Source organism: Vanessa tameamea, chromosome 24 (genome assembly GCF_037043105.1).
Source record: "Vanessa tameamea isolate UH-Manoa-2023 chromosome 24, ilVanTame1 primary haplotype, whole genome shotgun sequence".
NCBI classification, from domain to species: domain Eukaryota; kingdom Metazoa; phylum Arthropoda; class Insecta; order Lepidoptera; family Nymphalidae; genus Vanessa; species Vanessa tameamea.
The window spans coordinates 8,803,179-8,824,867 of record NC_087332.1 but is presented as its reverse complement, the minus strand read 5'-3'; the positions used below and the strand labels follow the sequence as shown (position 1 = coordinate 8,824,867).

The following is a 21,689-nucleotide window of genomic DNA, read 5'->3' as shown; positions in this document are numbered from 1 at the left end:
CGATTTCAATGATTTATTAACAAAAATTATCAATTCTATATTATTACAATAATATAATTTTCATTACACTAAATTACATTTTACTTACAAAAAAAAAAACTGAAAATTTATTTTTCCAATTAAAAAACGAATGGACGACAGTCGACAACGTAATACTTACAATTCAAAAAAGGCAACATATGATTCAAATAGTAAACAATAAACTTATTTTTAATCTGTTGAAGCATTCACACAAACTTACAAGAGCACTTTTCATATTAATTACAGCAATTAAAAAAAAACACTACTCCGAGACAGATTATAAATTCAAAAATCATATCATAGTGGTTAATTTACATACAATTTAATATTAAGCGAATGTCACTAAGCTTTTACATAAAAATGCAAATAAAAAAAAAGGATATTTAACGGAATATAACTTTGTTTATTTGTTGACCCTTTACAAATCGTCGTTGCACCTGCAAAAGTCGCTGTGCTTTTTTCTTATTTTTAGACTGTTATGCCGTTATAATCGTTATTTCAATACGCACGTACTGTAAAAACAGTTTTGTGATAACTTCAACAATTTAAAAATTTAGCTATGTGACGTTCATACATCCAAAGCTACATAGATTGAAATAACGATTTAAACGCCATAAAAAACAAAATGCAATACAATTATCCTACAAAAATAATTTCTTAAAATGCTGTAGCACATCTTCAAAAACATAAAGCGGCCCTTTAAGTAGGAGATTTTCTTGTTTAGGGATCAACATAACATTAAATTACTTTCGTAAGACCGAGTTATTCAAATAAAGATTTCTCATTCTTATTTATTAAAATACATAAACGTATTCTGAAGCATTGCTGACGATAACACAAGGATATCTATCATGGAGACATCATTGTGACGTCACACGCTCTAGTACTGTTAGATGAACAGTTCAAATTTTTATTAAAAAAATATTTGACGAAACATTTTAAATATAACAAAAGAATATTTTATATGTAAACATTTTCAATATGATGATATTTCTATTATAAAATTATTTAGACCTACTTTTATTCGACTGACTAATTCGTATGGATTTATTGATAACATCATTGACATTTTATTGCTTTGATAAAGGCGTGTCCAATTACACTGACGAAATTGATTGTTTTGTATCAACATAAATTTTTTTTATTACTCAATCGGAAGCGCTTGAAAATTGAAAATAAATAAAATTTACAAGTGATTTATATTTGGATTTTCTAATTTATTTTTTACAAATGAATCATTGTGAATGTGCAATATATACACAGATAAAATATGGTGTTCGTAATAAAAAAGAATTTAAATCATAGAATTTCTTTTTGCATCAATTGTTTGATGATAATTTTATACTTATACAATAAAAAATATTTTGTTTAATGTATAAAATAAGAATTAAAGCAATGATCTACAATATTTATTTTTTAAATGTTGCCATTTGAAAAACCTATTCTATGGAAGTAGCAGGATTCTTAGGCAATTTTTTTTTTATATATTTGTATAACTAATTACAATGTTGCCAGTAAACAAATAATCATCAAACGACTAATTATTAAGAAAATTTTATAATATGGCGCTTTCGGTGGTTTAAATCTATTGTCATGACAGTTTTAGTTTAAAAATCCTTTTAATTTAATAGATTTGTTACACATTAGTTTACTTAACGATAAAACTAGCGAAACTCCCTACGAATAAGTTTACAATTTGTGTCTACAATTATTTTCTATCGTTTAACAAGTCACCGACGTCTACATAACATTGTTACAATTTTTGTTGACAAATTACAGAAATTATTGTCAGTATCGTTAACATAGATGTTGCCAACATTCCTTTAAATAAATCTTTTCAATCGCTTTAAACGTAGGGATCGCTTGTACATAAGAAGCTTAATTATTTTTGGTCGTTATATTGAGCTATTAAATAAAATATAAAATAAAAAACGCATTATACTTTTAGCTTTATATTTTGAAATGCAAGTTTATTTTACACTATTTCCGATTTATTGTAAACTATCTCGAATTCGTTTAAAATGCACAAGACCCGCATTTCTTTACTAAAAATGTTATAAAATAAAACTTATAAACTAAACTATTTTTATATATTTTAAAATCTAATCGAGACTTTGCAGTAACTTCGATTATTTATCGATTCGATTTTAAAATAATTACAATTAATGGGGGGGACATGTTATTAATCGATTATTTTAGGATTATTGTTTAATAGACGTATAAGTTGTAACTTGATTGTTTAAAACAAAAAAAAAACCATGATATGAAATTCAAGATATTGTATTACTACACCAAAAGATTAAAGATTTAATACATTTAAACAATAAATTGGTCAATTAATAGCACGTCCAGAAATATATCTACAAGTCACATGATAAAACTTAGCTAAAACATTAGTCGAAGTCTAAAACGCCGTACCCATTCGCGGGTACCTAACGATCGTACGTCGCTTATCTACCGATATATTAATATTCTGTGAACACATTTAAAACAAGCATTACTCGTTACATGGTATTCACTAAACTTTTACTTCTTATTCAAACGAATGAAAAATTTTATTTTTCGAAGAAATTTGAAACGAATCGAACTAAAAAAAATTTTTATCTCTTTTTAATAAAACGTGTGTGGAAGAGATGAAATAAGTTCCGGTTAGAGATCGTGTACCTACTATTATTGAAACTTTTTATTGTTCGTAGATAAGTTCTGAAAAGTATCTAACTCATCGAAAAAGAAAACATCGTTTTAAATGAATATCGATAAAATTGAATAATGTTGTTATAACGAGTAATACCGACATACATTTGAAATACTTCTGATCCGCTTTAAAAAACCTATGATAATTTATTGACCGCTTCGCATTTTAAATATACATAATATCGAATACATTTGAGAACGTGGAAAATGCGAGTACTTTATACTACAAATAACATTTAGCATATAACGTCTGAAACGTTCCACTCGAACGTTAGATACGGACGTTCGAACCAAATACCCACTAAGTGAGCATTCGCCTGGACTTTGTTTTTAAAAGTTCAACATTAAAGGGTGAAAATGGTTCCCCCAGTTCCCCCGAACCTTGTATGAATTATGCAGTTACATACATAATCAAAATCAGACCTATTAAAAAAACATACAACATCGTATAAACATTCATTAGATACCATAACAATGTTATTTATATCAAAGTACGCGCATTTCAAAGGAATCTTCTCGAATAAATTTTGTCTTTTTTTTAATAATATCCACGATATAAAAATTCTTCTACGTAACAACCTTACTAAGATGTCGTCGTTCTATCGTGAAATTGAAACAATCTTCAAAAGAAAATTATACATTATTATTAAAGAGATTTTCGAAGACAATTAATCCATATATGTCGTATCGTATGTACAAAAAGAAGAATCAAACTCACTTATCAATCACTTTGTACAAACGAGTAATATTACAGCTATAGCACAAAATAAACTAGTCTTTTCATCGAATCATCCAATTTCACGTATCAACGACGTCACGTAACAAAAAAACAAAGTATTTCGAGACACGAATTTGTAAAGTACAACATTTGTACTACGAGAAGGCTTCACGATTATTCTAATTTATGTTAACAGTCCGACGACGATACTAATTGTACACGATGTAAACAAACTTATAAATTGATTTTGTAAATCCAAATTATGTACACGATAAACAAAAGAATATTTTTTTTTTAATTGCATACGAGGACAAAGAACTGTTGCAGGCCGACTATTCAAAAATCATAGGGACAAATAATTGCTTGGTAAGATTTTCTTTAAGGATTTTAGTTGAATGAAGAATATTAAATCGACTGAATTAAAAAAACAAAAAATCATCTTCGATAGTGTATAAAACTATTCACTGGTGTAATATTTAGAACAGCAATTTCCAACTTTATCGGTAATGTCCTTGTAAACTATCTTTCTTTTTAAACGACACTACCCCTGGTCATTTTTTAACAATATTTTGGATTAAAAAGAAGTCACTTCGGTTCGGAAAGCGATGAGTTCATTTACCAAATGCCGCCCAAAAGGGACCGGCCGGTTTGAGAGTTCAGCTCTATTTAATCGTCTCTCCGTTTAAGTTAATTTACATTCGTCACAAAGAGTATCGCATGTATAATCACTTACATCACAGTACATCTCCTGCCGTCCCTGTCGCTAACGGCGGCGGGGAGGGCAGCGGGGTGGGCGGCGGGGAGGGCGGCGCCGGCGGGCTGCGGCTTGATGGCCTCCGGGTCGCAGGCGGCGGCGGCCGCGACCGGCGCGCTCAGCGGGAGGTCCGTGTTGATGCCCACGATCTGGGAGGACAGAACTACGTTAGCGGTGAGGACGCGGGGCGCGGGGCGCGGGGGCGGTGGGGGCGGAGGGGCGAACCTCGGCGGCGCGGCGCGCGGGGGGCGGCGCGGCGCGGAAGGGGCGCGCGAGGCGCTCCAGCAGGCGCGGCCGCTTGCCGCGGGCCGCCTCGGCCTCCGCCTCGGGCCGCCGCTTGCGCCCCACCACCGTGCCCGTGGGCCGGCTCGGCTGCTCCGCCGGGGACGCGCCGCCGCCGGCTGCGGATCACGGAGAGTACGAGTTATTCTGCGTAATTATATAATCTCACGGGAGGCAACATTCAGCTGAGACGATAGGTTAGCTCGTCAGGTCGTCGGCCGACTCCGCGCGCACTCACCGAGCTCGTTGCGCGAGGGCCTGCAGGCGCTCCGCAGCGACACCTCCTGCAGCACGCGGTAGGAGCGCCGGGCGCGGATGGTCCGCAGGCCGCTCAGGTACGGGCTCTCGGGCGCGTCCAGCGACGACTCCGTGATGTCCATCTCCATCGTCGAGTTATTGCCTGGGGGTGGGAGTTACTAAGCCATACGACGAGGTCCGATTTCCGTTTAGAAACGATGTGATATTGATGTCGTAGTCGAAATACAATTCTTCGAGCATCACATGTTTTACCGTGGACATCGTTGTGTTCTTCCGGGTTAAAGGATTAGGTGCTGCCGGCGTGGTCTCCCCGAGGAGACCACGAACCAATTAACCGGAAAAAAGGCGTTCCCCGTTAAAGTGTCAAAAATATTATCGACTGGGACCGTTAAATATATATTTTTTGACGCTTGAGAATCTAAAGCAAACTAGGAATCTAATTCTACATTGATTGTTTTCAAATTTCTGGAATTATTTAATTAATTAATTGAATATGATTATAAGTTTACTAAAAGAACATACCACTGCTTTATAGAACGATGGTCACTAAAAATACTATAGAAAAAACATGAAAATGTTTAAAGACACGCCGGAGGGCGTTACCGGTGTAGTCGGCCAGCAGCGAGGCGTCGGCCGGCTCGCGCGCGCGGCGGTAGGGCGACACCTTCACGCGCGACTTGGAGAAGTTGGTGTCGGCCTTCACGCGCCGCTCGCCCCCGCCGCCCGCGCCGCCCCCGCCGGCCCCTGCGGGCGCGCGTCACACTACACTTATCGTCACTCCGCTCTCGCGCACCCGTTTTTTTCAATAAGTCGCAGTGCTTTTTTAATATCGACTGAGTGACGCGATGCAAAAGTAAATGCGGGGTCGGGTCGCCGAGCAGCGTTGCTCGGTATTACCGAGTTCTGGTTACGAAGGGTCCGCAGGCCCAGGGGAGATAACATCTCAGCTCCGAGGGTCGGTGAGGCATTGGTTATGTATGAGCTATTTCTTAGTAAAAATGACATTCGGCACCGGTGTCTACGGGCAGCGGTGACCACTCACCGTCAGGTGACCCATTTGCCCTTCCTACCTTTGCCGTAAAAAAGATATTTTCTTCATTAATTTAGTTTACACAAGACAACCCAGATATGTATCTCATTAATCTCATTATTCAGTTCACTAAGTCTGATGGCTCTCGTGTATATAATATGTATATAAATATATTATATACACAAGAGAATAATATTCACCTTCGTTTTCAATTTCAACGACGACTTCGATTTCGACATCAGTTGCAGTATCATCCTTCTCCTCGGGCTTGCTCGGCTCCTCTTGGACCGCCTTAAGAGAATCCTTCTTAGGAGATTCGGACTTCTTCCCTTCCTGGACCTTTTCAATTTTTTTATCCTGAGGTTTCGGCGAATCCGCTGAACGTAGCTTGCGGTCCGTTGATAGCGCGTCGTCCTTCAATTTGAGCAGCTTCGACTGGAATACATTGAAATTAAATAACCAAGTTAATTTTAATCCCACTTTCGCTTCTTTGATCTTCCCTCTCTTTCCAACCATCAATATTCATCGGTCTGTCTCTCACATATCGTTCATCCCTTTCCATTACATACCCGAAACAATAAAATGATCGACCATATATAATTTGTTATTCGTTGCTAATTAATATTTAATCATTTGAAATACCTCATTGTTATTGACTATTATCGGCAGACTATTAAGGTTAATCGAGACTTCATCACTTCGAACTTTTCCACCAAGTACTCCTCCCTAAACAATAATTCATTTCCTTTCGTTCAAACTTCAAACCTCTAGCGTTGATATTTTTCCAGCGGACAGAACTACAGGTAAATTCTTAAAATAGTACAGACAGGATATAATGGATTAATACTAATATTAGTTGCCTTTTATCCCTACCCCGGCGACGGGAACTACAGAGAAATTACTTGGATTGTATAAATCTTCATTTGTTTTTATAGACGCGTCAACCAAAAACGGCAACTTTTGGAGATTGTCAAGAAGAGAAAAGTTGCATATCTCGGACACGTGTTTAGGCATGAAAGATATGAACTTTTGCAACTCATTATGATTGGAAAAGTTGCCGGAAGGAGAGCTGTTGGGCGCAGAAAAAAGTCTTGGCTGTGCAACATCCGAGAATGAACGGGAATTGCGAGTGCTGTCGATCTCTTTCGCCTCGCGAAGAACAAGAAGGAGTATTCAAAGCTGACTGCCAACCTTCGCTAGTCGGAGTGGCACTCGAAGAAGAAGAAGAAGAAGAAGAAAGGATCTTCGTGATTGAGTTCAGATCGGATAGTATGACACAACACTGATATTATAAATATCTTCTAAACTACGCCCAAAAGTATAATATTATTTAATATCATTTCTCAAGAGACTGTCTATGGACAAATTGTAGAAGTCCGTTAATTTTTCACTGTTTTAAAACTATAAACCAATTTAATTGACAATTTTAATACGACATGTTGTATGAAAAAAACTGACAACATTGCTTGCCCCTAAAACTTTACGTTAGGCCGTATTTAAAATTCAATACAATTAGTACTTTGTTATAATGTTTTGAGTTAATTAAAGCTGTTAAGTTGTCCGTCATTATATCTTGTAAGATCTTCCTGAAGTAATCCAGATTATAACTTAATTTGATAGGCAAATATTTGTGTAAGCTATTAGTAGTTTGCTACTTGGCGAACATACAGCAAGACTATGTTCATAGTAACGGTAAGTTTAGCTACCTTTTAGCCTCAATAATATGATAAATGTATTTAACTGACACAATCTTGTATTTCAAATGTTTGAAAAGAGTAACTACTGAGTTTCTTGCCGGTTTTTCTCGGTAAAATCTACATTCCGAACCGGTGTAGTGGTTGCAGCTTTACGTTTAATACAGTTGTGTAAAATGATGATTCAAAAGAGCTTGTAAAAGCCTACTTGAATAGAGTATATTTTGATTTGATTTGGCTTGAAATGTATGTGGTTTGCCACGTTTAATATGAATCTCTCATAACGCTATCTGTCATCCTGAAGTGGAGTCAAATGCTATTTTATTAAGCAATCTATATCATTTTTTGGCGATAAATATGAAGGCGTTACATATTCTATAATGATAGATAGATAGATAGATAGATAGATAGATAGATAGATAGATAGATAGATACATAGATATCCTTGATTGATAGCGAAGATACACGAAGATCATCTGTTAATAATTATATCGAAAGTCTCGATTACCAAGGCTTAAACTTTCTTTTTTTTCCCAAAATACTCTTTGTTTTGACAACAGAATGCAGGGCGTAAATTAAAAGACAAAAGATGTTTATAACGCAACTACATACATATGCAAACATGTATGTACACAAAACAGTTACACGTTTATGTATTTTGAGATATTTTTACCCTGCGTGCTTTTACACGTGTTCCTACAATCGATTTTAACTTAATATGTTAGTATGTGTGAGTAAAACCAAACTCGATGCTGAATTTAAAGCCAATTTCCATCCAGTTAATCCGATATTTTGGTCACCCTTGTGATACTGATATAACTATGATCTATTCCAATGGCAGTAACAGTAGATACAAACAAATTTTAGATTTACATATTTCACGCAATTTGGTATTAGTGAAAATCCTACATAAATTTAATAATTTTCACACATAAATTTTACATTCAAAGCTCCCATAACAAATTCACCGATATTCGAAATTACTTTATTTCAGGAATACTATATATTACTTTATTGCTCGACCAATGATGTAAATTCAAGGACAATTATATTTATTTATATTTAGTCGTGCTGCCATTGAAATAGACTTTAGTACACTAAGGGTTTGATTGTTAGTATAGAGATTAAATAGCAGCTACTCGAGTCTTGCAATAGGAACCGCAACATAAGCAGTGACCAGTGACAGAGAAGGCACGAGGGAGGGAGGCGCGAGGGAGGCGCGAGGGAGCGAGAGGGACTCACATCGTCGGGCACGTAGTCGCGGTCGCCGTTGCGGCCGGAGGCGGGGCGCGGCGTCTCCGGCGTGCGCGCCGCCTTCACCTGGCACGCACGGACACCACACGGGTTAGTACTGCGGACTGCGGGACTGCCGAACGTAACGCCACCCGCGGCCGTGGCTCGAATTGAAATTGCCGTTGTAGATATCGGTTTGTTTCCGTATTATTGGTTTAATTCCGTGTATATATTTAGACGTATTATCGTACTAACAGTTACGATTAATTCAGTCGCGATTGACGTTACGTTCGACAATTAATGCGATATGCATTCGCTTCTGGGTAATGCAAACCAGGACATTCTTTCACCGGGGACAAGTGATTTTATGATCACGACCAATGTTTCCAAACACAATCTGCAAGTGTTAGTTTAATTCGGAATTTAATATCCAAGTGCTTTAAAGGGGGATTAAGACGAACATTTATTATTTTTAAAACATAGGAAAAGAATACTTACAGAGGCATCGTTGAACCCATAAACCATCTCGTTACAAAAAATGTCAGCACTAACAAAAAAAAAAACAATACTAAAAACGGCTTACCTCAAAAACAGCAACAGCGAAGACAAATCATTTATTAAGTACTAACTAAACCATATCAACTCGTATATATTTTAGTATCCATTTATCATTCAGTAAGGTATACTCCATACATTCCCCTGTCCTATTTTTTTAATTTCCCAACACAACATTATTTTCAATGAGAGACAAAATGACACACATTTGTGACCATAATCGATTCAAAAGAATAGATTCGAGTGCCAGAGTTACCCCCTCCCGCCTCGTTCGATAGCGACACGCGGCCTCGTGTCGGGCCGACTGACCTGCGAGCGGCGCGTGTAGCTGCGGCTGGGCAGCCCCTCGGGCGTGGGGGGCTCGAAGGTCTCCCCGTCCGAGTCCTCGTACGCCAGCTCCGGGAACATCTCGTCCCGCTCCACGTCCGACTCCTGGAGCTCGTCCTCCGAACTCACCGTGTCACCATTCTGTTCGCCGTTCGTTGCAGCGCCGTTTTCCTTCGCTTTCGTCTCCGGTTTCTTTGCCTTTTCCTCGGACAATTCCATCTGCAAATAGCATTTTACCTTGATTATTTTTTAATCGAATATTTTTATTGACCGTCTACATACATAATACATAATCAACCTGTAAATTTCCCACTGCTGGGCTAAGGCCTCCTCTCCCGTTGAGGAGAAGGTATGGAGCATATTCCACCACGCTGCTCCAATGCGGGTTGGTGGAATACACATGTGGCAGAATTTGACCGTCTAATCTAGTAACAAAATGCTAAGAAAAGTGAGGGACGATCGACATTATACCTTGTCCTTGGTTGGCGACACATTGCTAGATAAGGAATAGTTAATATTTCTTACGCGCCAATGTCTACAGCCAGTAGTCACCACTAAATATCAGTTGGTCAATGTATCCGTCTACCGATTTTATAAAAAAAAGTTTAACTCATAAATTTTAACATAATCAAAAGATCAATTCGATCACGAAGGCGCGCTCCTAAACAACTTACTTGTAAATTTCAACTCATACGTTAAACCGTCTCCCAGACACTAATGCGCGCCGACGTTTAGGCGCGTCTTCGCGAGTGATTACATTTATAATACGAGTTCTACGTACCTTTCCATTCTTTTCTTTGCTATCGGTTGCCTTTTCTACGGCGGCGTCCTTCTTATCTAAATGTTTTTCCTTTTTATCTGTAGTTTTATCTGATGTTTTTTCCTTTTTTTCTGTTGTTTTATCTGATGGTTTTTCTTTTTTATCTGTAGTTTTATCTATTGTAGTGTCTTTTTTATCAGATGTACTTTCGTTTTTTTCAGCACTCTTTTCTGCCTTATCTTTTTTATCTATACTCTTGTCTAGGCCTTTCTCAGATTTCTCCTTTCTCTCGCTAGGTTTCTCCGCTACCTTTTCCGTAGATTTCTCAGCCTTTTTGTCGCTTTGGACGGATTTCTCTGCAATCTTCTCTGCCGCCTGTTTCTCTTTTTCAGCGTTGGCTGCTATTTTCTTTTTCATTTCTTTAACTGGACTGTCTGTCTGTCTCTGATGAAAATTTTACAATGTTTTAGTCGCATATTTTTACTTTCGAATAGATGATAATATTCAAAATTAATTAAGTAATTTAATAATTTATACTGAGTTGGTCTGGATCATCACGCCATTTTAATTGTTCTTTTGCGTAAGGTAATCCGTTATTTAAAAGACTATTATAGTGCTCGCGCTGCGTAAACGGTTAAAGTTTCACAAAAATCTACGACTGAATCTGTAATACAACCAAGCGAAGTCGAGACGAAGAGCTAGTACATAATATATAAAAAATTGGTGTTGCATCGACCCTAACTTAATAACTGAAATGTACATTCAAATTTAATTTATTAGTATTGATTTAAAATTATTGCGACTAAAACCGCGGTACATAACTTGCACGTAAATACCATATTATTTCAGTATATAGGAGAATATATATCAAAAGGCAAATGTATTTAAAGTTTGAACTTTGGCTCAGGAACAAAAAAGTAAAAATAAACGACTTAAATGGCGTAATTGGGACCCACACTCCGATACCACACGCCACATGCTAAGCTCAGTAAACCGTCTGCATCAAATTGCCTACTGAAGCAAAACCTTCATTTTTAATCTATTTCGTTGCACACCGTGACCGTGAGGAGACTTGACACGTGGCACCGCAAAACAACCGGCACTGTCATACCAACAATAAGCTGTGTCTGAAATACAGACTGGACAGGTTATAATCACGTGTCCGACTAAATATTATAAAAAATTATCAGTTGCAGGTGCAGCACTTTTCACAATTGATATAACATCTGTCTCGTTTTATAATATACTAGTTTTCGCCTGCGTCTTCACACGCGTTTTAGGTATAAAGAACCCTATGTCTTTCTATGAGATTCAAGCTTGCTTCATACCTACAAATTTCATCAAATTTCGTTCTGTAGTTTAAGTTTTCGTGTAAGACTAACAGACAGAGACCACCCATATATCAGATATTCTTCCACCAAACAGCAATAGTTATTATAACATAAGGGTCATAAAATCTTAGTTTGCATTAGCGATACAGATACAGAACAATGACAATTTAAGGAATGTTTAATTTTTATTTTACGACGTCAATGTCTATACACGTCGATGAACACTTACCATCTGGTGGCCAATTAGTAAGTATGCTAAATAAGATATTAAAAAAAAAAACAGGCAAAACACTTTTTTACCACAATTCTTAAAATACCTTTTCTTTATCTTCACCCTTCGGCCCCTTACGCGTTACTATCTGACTCATGATTTACCTGGAAACAAAAATAAGCAAATTACAAAATCATATAATTTTTAACGAATTAATCCTTATACAGTTAGCTCACAAATAATTCATACAAAACATCCTTCGGGCGACGTGTATTACAAATACATAACATTTGTTCTATCCTTCCCGGCTTTACACGAGTAGAATTAAAAGAACATAATATGGTTTTATTTTTTGACAAAGTTTAACAACGAATAGAAGATAAGCAGACAAATATATTTTGTTTATTAAGGAAACTACATATATAGTCATATTAATTATGAAACATCAATTAATAGGCAACGATTAATAAAACTTAAAATCAACGTCACAAACCCAACCGAAACAAGTCAGTATCGTTTTACAATTTGATAACAATTGTGAACGTGAGTGCGTTGGACAAATTAAACGTGCATCGGTCACTCGTCTTGGATGGATGCACAGACACTGCACAACGTACATAGATACGATTTTACGATGCTACGATGAACAAGCTTGAACATTATTGTTTTTTACTTGGATTTATTTAACATTGATTTATCTATATCATAAAGTTTGTAAGTTTAAATAATCTTTTACCAATTTGGAATCAACCTTCGGGAATCCTAATGAACTTGGGCTATACACAAAACGGTTTTTCGTGGAGACCAATTTTGCAATGTTAGTTAGTTGCTTATTGAACGGTAACAAATGTATGAGTGCTTTCTATAGAATAGTTGTAGAGCTTTAAAATACTTTTACTACTTTATAAACGTAAAACCTGACGTCCAACACCTAAAACACCTAATCAAACACATAACAGTTAATTCAGAACTGGGAAGAGGGGGGGGGGGGGTTAATAGATATTACACTATATTCCTTACTGTACCCTGTCACCGAAAATAAATTTGTTGATGACCGGTTGAGTAATGAAGACATGAAATAGTCACAAGCAAGTAATTAAACTCTATCGAAATTACAATATCAATCAGGAAACCCGACTATGTCTGCCGTATTTTGCTACATCAAAAATCAAAAACAATACATTCAACGTTTGCATCACAACATCTAGTAAAAAACTATGAACCAAATAAACGAACATGTATATATTAACATAAAAAAAATAAACTTTCGTTTGAACGAGTCACTGCATAGCGATAAAAATGAAATAAAAATCTATATTTACAACGAAATATGACATTGGACATTGTACAACGTACACGGACAAAGTAAACGGAGACGTAGGCGTCGAATAGTTAACATTCATTAAACTAAAACCGGACTTCAGTAACTTATGAAATAAAATACCTTTTTTTAATTCTGCAAACTATATCTTACTTTATAAGCAATCGTAAATGAGTCACTGTTGGACAGGGTCCTGTTAGGGTACGCTTCTACACTTTGGGTTCGTGTTCATATTGGTAGAGCTTTGTACAGACCCACCCGGGTAAGTACTACCCGCTATTACTATATTCTACCGCCAAACAGTAATACCACAGTATAGTTGTGTTCCGGTTTGAAGTGTGAGTGAGCCAGTGTAACTACAGGCACAAGGGACATAACATCTTGGTTCCTAAGCTTAGTGGCACATTGGCGATGTAAGGAATGGTTAATGTTTCTTACAGCGCCATTGTCTATGGGTGGCGGTGACCACTAACCATCAGGTGGTCTTTATGCTCGTCCGCCAACATAAGCCTTAAAAAAACACTGAAGCTCATCAATAGATAAAAAACAATTTAAAAAAAAACGTTTGTGAAAAGAGTAGGAAAGGTACCAAACTGTTTTCCCTTCAAATATTTATATACAGACTAACTCGTCCCGGCGTCAATGATCCACAATAAGGCTATATTTACAACTTTTAGATTCTAGAACAAACATAAAAACAAAAACTCTTTTTTTTTCAGCTAGCAAAGTTGGTATTAGTAAGAATATATATTTTTTTAGTGTTGCCAATAAAAAAATATAATTAATGATTAAGGCTTATATAGACCACTAGTTATTTCACCGTTTTTTCCGTGCTTATAAACGTAGTCTATATAAAAACCGCTCAGTCCTTTACAACAATTAGCTTCGAAGACATTATTCCGTAATGGCCTTCGACGAAATAAAAAATAAATATAATACATAAAATCCCTCACAACGATTAAACCCCACCAAGACACAAAGTTTGAAAAAAACAATAACTTCCACAGACCTTGTAAAATATAGACATCGCAACAAAAAACTCAAAACACAAAAGTGTTTCGAGTTTTTTTTAACCAAACCAAACTTAAATTCATATTGATGTAAGATTAATTAATTTTATTATATTTTTTAATTATATAGAAAATAATAGAAGTAAACAAAAATACTCAACTTTAACTGCAAACATTTCTTATCATTTGCATACTTGCAAACAAATAAATTAAAAACAATTGTCGAAAGAAAAGTTTTCCATTACAGAACGATTTAATTAACTATTTTAGCAAAAGCTGAAACTTAAAAAAAATATTGAACTGTCTATTAATATCATAAGTCTTCGTCATACACGAATAGATACGTAGGGTGAACAAACTCGCTTATTCACACTAAAGGAAATTGCTTGTGGGCTAAGAAATATGATTACTTGTTTTATAAAATAACATAATACTATTATTTTTGGATACGTATTATGTTACATTAGTAATCATTCAGCACAGAATAATAGTTTAAATCTTAACTAATGCAAAAGGAACTCTGTTTGTCACCTCTCGACCCTTAAACAGATGAACCGATTCTGAAATTTTGGACATACGATACTTTTTTTAATTCACCCCTCAAGGGGATGATATTGGGGTTAACGGTTTGTGTGCTACAGGTAAAGTTTTATGAATTTCGGGAGGGTAAAGCCGCAGATTCAGCTAGTAATTTATACGCCACAAAGTCACAATATTTAAAATTATATAGGACTAAACAAAATTTTGTTGTACGAATGTAACTTATGGCTAATCAGCTATCCCTTTCAGTCCTCCCGAGGGGGAACAATCTGAGAGAGATAAAAGATAAATAATAATCTGCGTCTGGTGGTTTTGTTATTAATTTGTATAGAAATATTTAAAAACAAAGTACATATATTAATTAAATAATTATATACTGGGTAGAACAAGCGCCTTATAAATTCCTTTACGCAATTGAAGCTGTGGAATTCGCTGCAGCATCTACACGTCGGGCCACTTACAACCCTAACGCTAAAATGAAAGGGCATAATTATTATAATTTTCTACCTCCAAGACCACATTTCGAAAAAACTATCCAAAATCTAGATTGCATACATATATATTTTATTTCTTATTGTATACGATTGAGTTCAAAAACCTCAACCTAACGCTTTCGTCGTTTTAAGCAAATGTTTAAAAAAGTTGAAGTCAACGCAATTCGGGTATTGGCTACGTTTTGATAAACAAATATATCTCTAATATAAATAAAAAAGGACATATAGTTTGTTAATAATGCAAAACGAAAAAAAAATAAAAAATATATTTTGACTACCAACTGAGTATTTCCGGTTCTTCTCATTTGTATCAATATTCACATACAGTTGTAGTTTTAAATTTAATCGTTTCATTTAAAGTATATGTAGGTACTTGTAAGTACAATTAATATCAAAAGTACATCGTTATAATAAAAGGCATAGTATCGAAACACATATAAAGTTTGATACGTATTGCGACATCATTTTTGCTTGGTTTAAAAATATTTACGAAAGAATTTCGCTCGCGAATTGCGATTCGATCGACGAGGAAATCCTACTTAGAGCTATGAGTTGTTAAAATATTCGGTTTACAATTCACCTTATTATTATTTACTCATTACTAACGTACGCCCGCACCTTCGCCCCCCATTTGAGAGGAGGATTGCAGTTATGTTTTAAATCCTATGTTCTACTTAGTACTCCGTCAAGTTTATTAAAAATTTGACGTTGATCAGTTTAGTGATTAGGACGAAATATTGTGTATACGTTGTCATAGGTTGTGTACCGTCGGGAACACCTAGACCTAGAACCCGCAAACTCGCACGAAAACTAATCAAATAATAAAATTTACATATTTGATTTTCATTTGATCGACATCGATTTATAAACACATACAGTCGATAATTAATTCGAATTGTTTTGTTTTTTTTTTTAATCGAATAAACACTTGATTAGTTATTAAATCATTCCACTATCGCTGTCCCTTACACGTTAGACCACACGACATACACTCACACACACAAACCGAGTATGAGTAGCAAGGGCCGTCATTAGCTTTATGAGCAGATGTGAGTGATCACTACACAAGCGTAAATTTAGACACGATAGATTGAGTGGAGACTGGAGACTATAGTTTCAAGGCCAGAGTCATTGAAGTAGTTACCTCTAACAATTTATAAGTTAATTATAACATTTATTAAGCCAAAAATATTTAAAAAAAAAAAAAAGTATTGTTATTTTATTCTAAAGAATATATAACATACCCTTTCAAATGTCATGACATCTCATGTATAGCAATAAATACGAAAGGTTATGTATGAATGTTTGTTACTTAGTAGTTACTGACTGGTTAGATTCTTTATACTAATTAAATCTATACACATATATAAAAGCGAAATACGACTCACTGATTAATCACTAAATCTCAGAAACTATAACACGTACAAACTTGAAATTGGGTAAGTTCCTTATAAGGTGTAGACATCCGCTACGAATGTCGCCGACGAATTTTATGAAACTCCACCCCTAAGGGGGTGAAACGGCGGTTGGAAGTTTGTGTTATATAAATTTAGATTATGTTGTTTTAACAACACAGTACTTCTATTTTTTTTTTAAATAAAAAACAATGTTGGATATTTTAATTAAGTACTATGTAGTACTTGGTAAAAACTTTTTAATATTATTTAGGGTTACCAATACTGGGGCCTCCATATAAATAGATTGGCGACTAGTTTCAGCAGCCTTTGCGGTAAAAAAATTAGACTATTGACTGCTGATACGGCTCGCCTGTTGATTTATATATAGTAAGTCTTTATCATTTCATCATTTTAATATAAATGTCGAATAAAACAATAAGTTATACAAATAGATACATCCCAAAAACATAAATACACAGAAATAAAAAAACATATTTATTTACGCAACAGTCTACCCCGAAAAATCCGTTATTTTTTTAAATTTAAATCTAAATAAACATTTAAGGCACATGTTTCAAACACTTGAAATGACAAACAACAGAACAATCATAACATTCTTAAACATGTGTACCTACCGGGGTATCCTGTGCACTCGTCTAACCAAACTTATTGTTAAGTGTTGAAATACATCTAGCAATGGTGTACCAGACCCGTCTAGACAGGAAGACGGCGACAAATCCCATTGGAGTCTCCACTGAGACCATTTTAATTAAAGGTGTAAAGATGAAAAACCCTTACATGTACGTATTCCACGAGTCTGCTAGATTACCTATAGACTACAAACAGTCTGTAACTATTCCACTTAACTACTTACGTCCACTTTTATTTTACTTCCAAAGTTCCGATTCCAAAACTCCACAATGAAGCTCGACCAATGATAGTGTCTATTCGGTGTCAAATGTTGTTTATTGGTTTTTACTCCTCTCGTGGAGTAGGCTAGGCTGCGCAGACATATTATAGTTCACCCAACACGTGTGCAGTTTCATCCGACACAACCGAAAACAATTCAAGCTTAGGATTCGTTTCACGTTCTTTCCGAGGCACGGGAGTGTCACAATACGAACCACAAAGAATTTCTCGAACAGAAATTACTTTTGATGAGCCGTTTGGATCCAGGATTAATTTACTATATCGTGTCGTAAAGTTAAATTCCTTTACTACAGTCAATTGAATATGACATAATATGTATACACTCAAATGTGACACCTATCAGATTACCATAAGGATCAGATCCGTGTGACATTTATGATACTAATAGCGTTATCTCTCCTTATCAGCGCCCCGTTCAACCTGAGGTGTGTACTTATCGTGTTTATCACTAACAAATAAATAAGTTATACTCTACTTTTCGATTCCTGATTTTATAATTCAAAATATTGTATAACCTACAGCTGGGCTATGAACAAAAGGTTTTCCCAATGAGATATTTTGGAGATAATTCTATCAGACTGCTCCAAAGTGGGTTGGTGGACACACGCGTTATTCAATTTAATCTAAACACGTTCGTGTTTTCTCACGATGTTTTTCACGTGAAAACTCAGTGGTGCCCAGTTTATTTAAGTTTATTTAGTTTACGAACCCGCAATATTTAGATATTAAGATTCAAGTATTTACCATTAAGGATCCATTATGACTCCATTTATTTATATTTATTAACAATACAATAAACAGTGTTATTCCAAGTAAGTCCTTCACTGGGATGGATTACAAATACAAACTAAGCACATGAAACCAGTGGTGCTTGTCCAGGGTTCAATCTCGCAATCATTTGTTAAAATTCACATCTAACCACTGGGCCATCACGGCTCTTTATGAAAGAATATTTTGTAAAGAAATAGCTTCCGATCGCGGTTTTGGACGCGTGTCAGTGTCTTTGGTATCATCTTTTCAGTAGCCCTGAGAATATTAATGTAAAACTTCATGATAATAGATTGAGTGGTTAAGATATTAAAGCGTAACAAACAGACAAAGTAACACAGACTAAGATCACATATTAATGTGTGTATTCGACGACGGTTCGACAGTTTTGTCATGTCACGTTGAGTTCTTTGATTAAGAGCTTATGAGGGAAGTGTTTGACGTAACGCCGAGGACTGGGATGGAAGCCGTATTACAAAAAAAACAAGGATATTAGACCGGTTCGACGCTATGTGCGTGCGTGTCACGTGTTCTGTCGAACGATATTAGCGTTTTTAACCCACTTAATTTGAATCTGTTGAATAATGTTGAACGTATATAATATTTATATATCGTTACGTATGTATGTTCGGGTATAACACCGTAATATACCTATAATATGATTCGCCTTTTTAGTTTGAACGATGTTCATGGTCCTATTTAAATTTCGTAAAAATCTAATATTTCGTTTCGAAGACAGACAACGGAACTATTAAATAAATACCAACAAATCAACCACAATTGCTGCTATGCTGTTAAAAAACTTTTCATCGCGTTAGAAAAAACTATTAATAATATAATTCTTTACGTCTTGGGCAATACTTATTTGTAACCTTAATAGAAAAGAATGCTCACACATTGATTTCAACTTAAAACACACATGTTGTTATTCAAATCGAATGATGCTATTTAAATTAATTTGCATTGGGGCAATGTTTAAATAACGCTATGATTTTCGCTAAATTATTCTCTGCGAACAGTTTTCCGAGCGCTCAGGTGGCTTTATTGGAAAGAGATCTCCTAATGACTTTAGATGAAGTTCTTGTTACAAATTCGACAAAAACATTTCAATTTAAATACAATCAATACATAACAGATCTGCCCAACGGGCTTCAGCAAAAAAACAACTTCCCATATACATACTGACCGTGTGGGCACTACCCACACTAATAATCTACAATCATTTATACGACCTTTATCTAATAAAATATTTAATAAAATCGTAATCAGTTATTTAATGAACGGCCTTATTTATAATTGATTTTCATTTCTTTGTGATAGGGCTTTGAGCAAACCCGTCAGGGTAGGAAGCATTCACTCTTTACATTTTCTATCAACATAACAACACGTACAGCCTGTAAATTTCCCACTACTGGGCCAAGGCCTCCTCTTCCTTTCGAGGAGAAGGTTAGAGGCATATACCACCACGCTGCTCCAATGCGGTTTGATGTATTCACATATGGCAGAATTTCTTTGAATAAGACACATGCAGAGTCCTCACGATGTTTCTCTTCACCGCCGAGCACGAGATAAATTATAAACACAAATTAAGCATATGAAAATTCAGTGCTTGCCTCGGTCTGAACCCGCAATCATCCAACACGGCGGGGATGACTAACCTTAAGGTGTCGGATTTGCCCGTCTACACGTGTGTTATAAAAAAAATTACAAAAACAGCAATCTTACACCAATCACCTAAACAAAACTTAAAAATAACGAAAGCGGTTTGAACATTTGAATTATCAAAACTAAAATCCATTACAATGCGTGGAACCTGAATTAAAATCTAATAAAATCTACCACTAATCTGTTACTAATGTTCCCGCCAATTGTATCAACTAAGACCAGTCTGGTTCTGTAGCGACAACTTGTATTTAATTTACATTTCGAAAGTGTAAAAGTTCTAAGGCACTTTTTATTTGAAGAAAACTTTTTAAAAAAATCACATAATATTGAAACCCGTGTTCTTAGCTCACTTAACTTGATTCTTTTACATATATATGTTAGCTTATAATGTCATATTTAATTTTGATTGTGTAGTTCAGGGGCGTCCAGATATTTAACCTGGACAAGAAAGAGTACATTTTTTGATAGGCTGCGGAAATAACTATTCTTTTCCCCCAAGAACATACGGTATTGCACATTCCTCGTGTAGTTTCAAACTGTAGGTCGTTAGGTGTTACGCATAAACAAAACTACGTCTCTTCTGGGAGTGCAAGCTTGCTTCGTACTAAATTGCATCAAATTCATTGGTTTGGTCGTGAAAGAGCGACCAACAGACAAAAAGAGTTAATTTCTCATTTATAATATTAGTATAGAAGCATGGTAGTCAACGTAATAAAGGAAAATGTTCGATTTCGTGCACTTTTTGTTAATTATATCGCCGCTATAGCGCGAAAAGTGTAACTTTAAGGGGAATTCTCTCAGTTTGACTTTTAGCTTTTCTTTTTTCTTTTAACAAACTTGACCTTTTTCGTTCCAATCTATGCAATCCGGCTGACTGTCGTTGCAGTTGTGTTGTTGCGGTTGTTGCCGCTTCAGTAACCAATATCGATGGGATCATTGGTTTTATTGTATGTTATACATGATACGTATTACAATATTACTAAACACGTATACGAATTAATAATGAGTGAATGCTTCCTACCCTGACGGGTTTGCTCAAAGCACTATCACAAAGAAATGAAAATCAATTATAAATAAGGCCGTTCATTAAATAACTGATTACGATTTTATTACGTTATATACGTTACTATTATCCATAGTGGATAATACTAACGTTTCCCTTATTCCTTCACCTAATGAGCTACACCTCTTCGTACTCAAGTTACTAAGCTAGATTTTCTTTGTTAATATTATATTGAAAAAAACATACAATATATACAATTCATAGAACTCCACTAATACGTGTAACACGTCGAACAATAGATCATCATTATTGGATGTACGCCAGCCTCGGTAATATGAGACAAAACGTTGAACTCGTTCTTGAATAAATATCTTACTTCTGTATTACTAAAATAAATTATAAATATTATTCAAATTAAGTTTCTGGCTTAAATAAATAAAAGTATTACTATAATGATTCAGTACAGCATAGCATTAGAACGATGAAATTACAAATATATATAATATATATATGTTAAGGAACTAATTTGACAGATGGATTTTTTTTTTTATTCAAAAAAAATTTACCCGTGTCATTTATTCAGTACATGTACATTGTACAGTATGCAGTTCAACGCGTCGTTTTTTATAATTATATTTGATTTAATTGGATATTATAACAGGTTAGTTATAAATAAGACACTCTATTCGAATG

The 21,689-nt window shown here is 35.4% G+C and overlaps 1 protein-coding gene across 3 annotated transcripts in view; it reads right to left on the bottom strand.

The window, feature by feature from the left end:
- LOC113399576 (protein split ends-like) overlaps positions 1 to 21,689 on the bottom strand; it is a 30,173-nt gene continuing 8,484 nt past the window's right edge. The window contains exons 2-10 of one of the 3 annotated variants that reach the window (XM_064218773.1): positions 11,975 to 12,032; positions 10,348 to 10,770; positions 9,549 to 9,785; positions 8,694 to 8,771; positions 5,958 to 6,192; positions 5,331 to 5,471; positions 4,708 to 4,869; positions 4,413 to 4,588; positions 1 to 4,336 (exon numbers count right to left, since the gene is read on the bottom strand). In XM_064218773.1, coding sequence (XP_064074843.1) covers positions 4,163 to 4,336; positions 4,413 to 4,588; positions 4,708 to 4,869; positions 5,331 to 5,471; positions 5,958 to 6,192; positions 8,694 to 8,771; positions 9,549 to 9,785; positions 10,348 to 10,770; positions 11,975 to 12,025 — 1,677 coding nt within the window. In that variant the 5' untranslated portion in view covers positions 12,026 to 12,032 and the 3' untranslated portion in view covers positions 1 to 4,162. The remainder of the gene's footprint in view (positions 4,337 to 4,412; positions 4,589 to 4,707; positions 4,870 to 5,330; positions 5,472 to 5,957; positions 6,193 to 8,693; positions 8,772 to 9,548; positions 9,786 to 10,347; positions 10,771 to 11,974; positions 12,033 to 21,689) is intronic. The other 2 variants (XM_064218775.1, XM_064218774.1) reach the window with 2 other exon arrangements.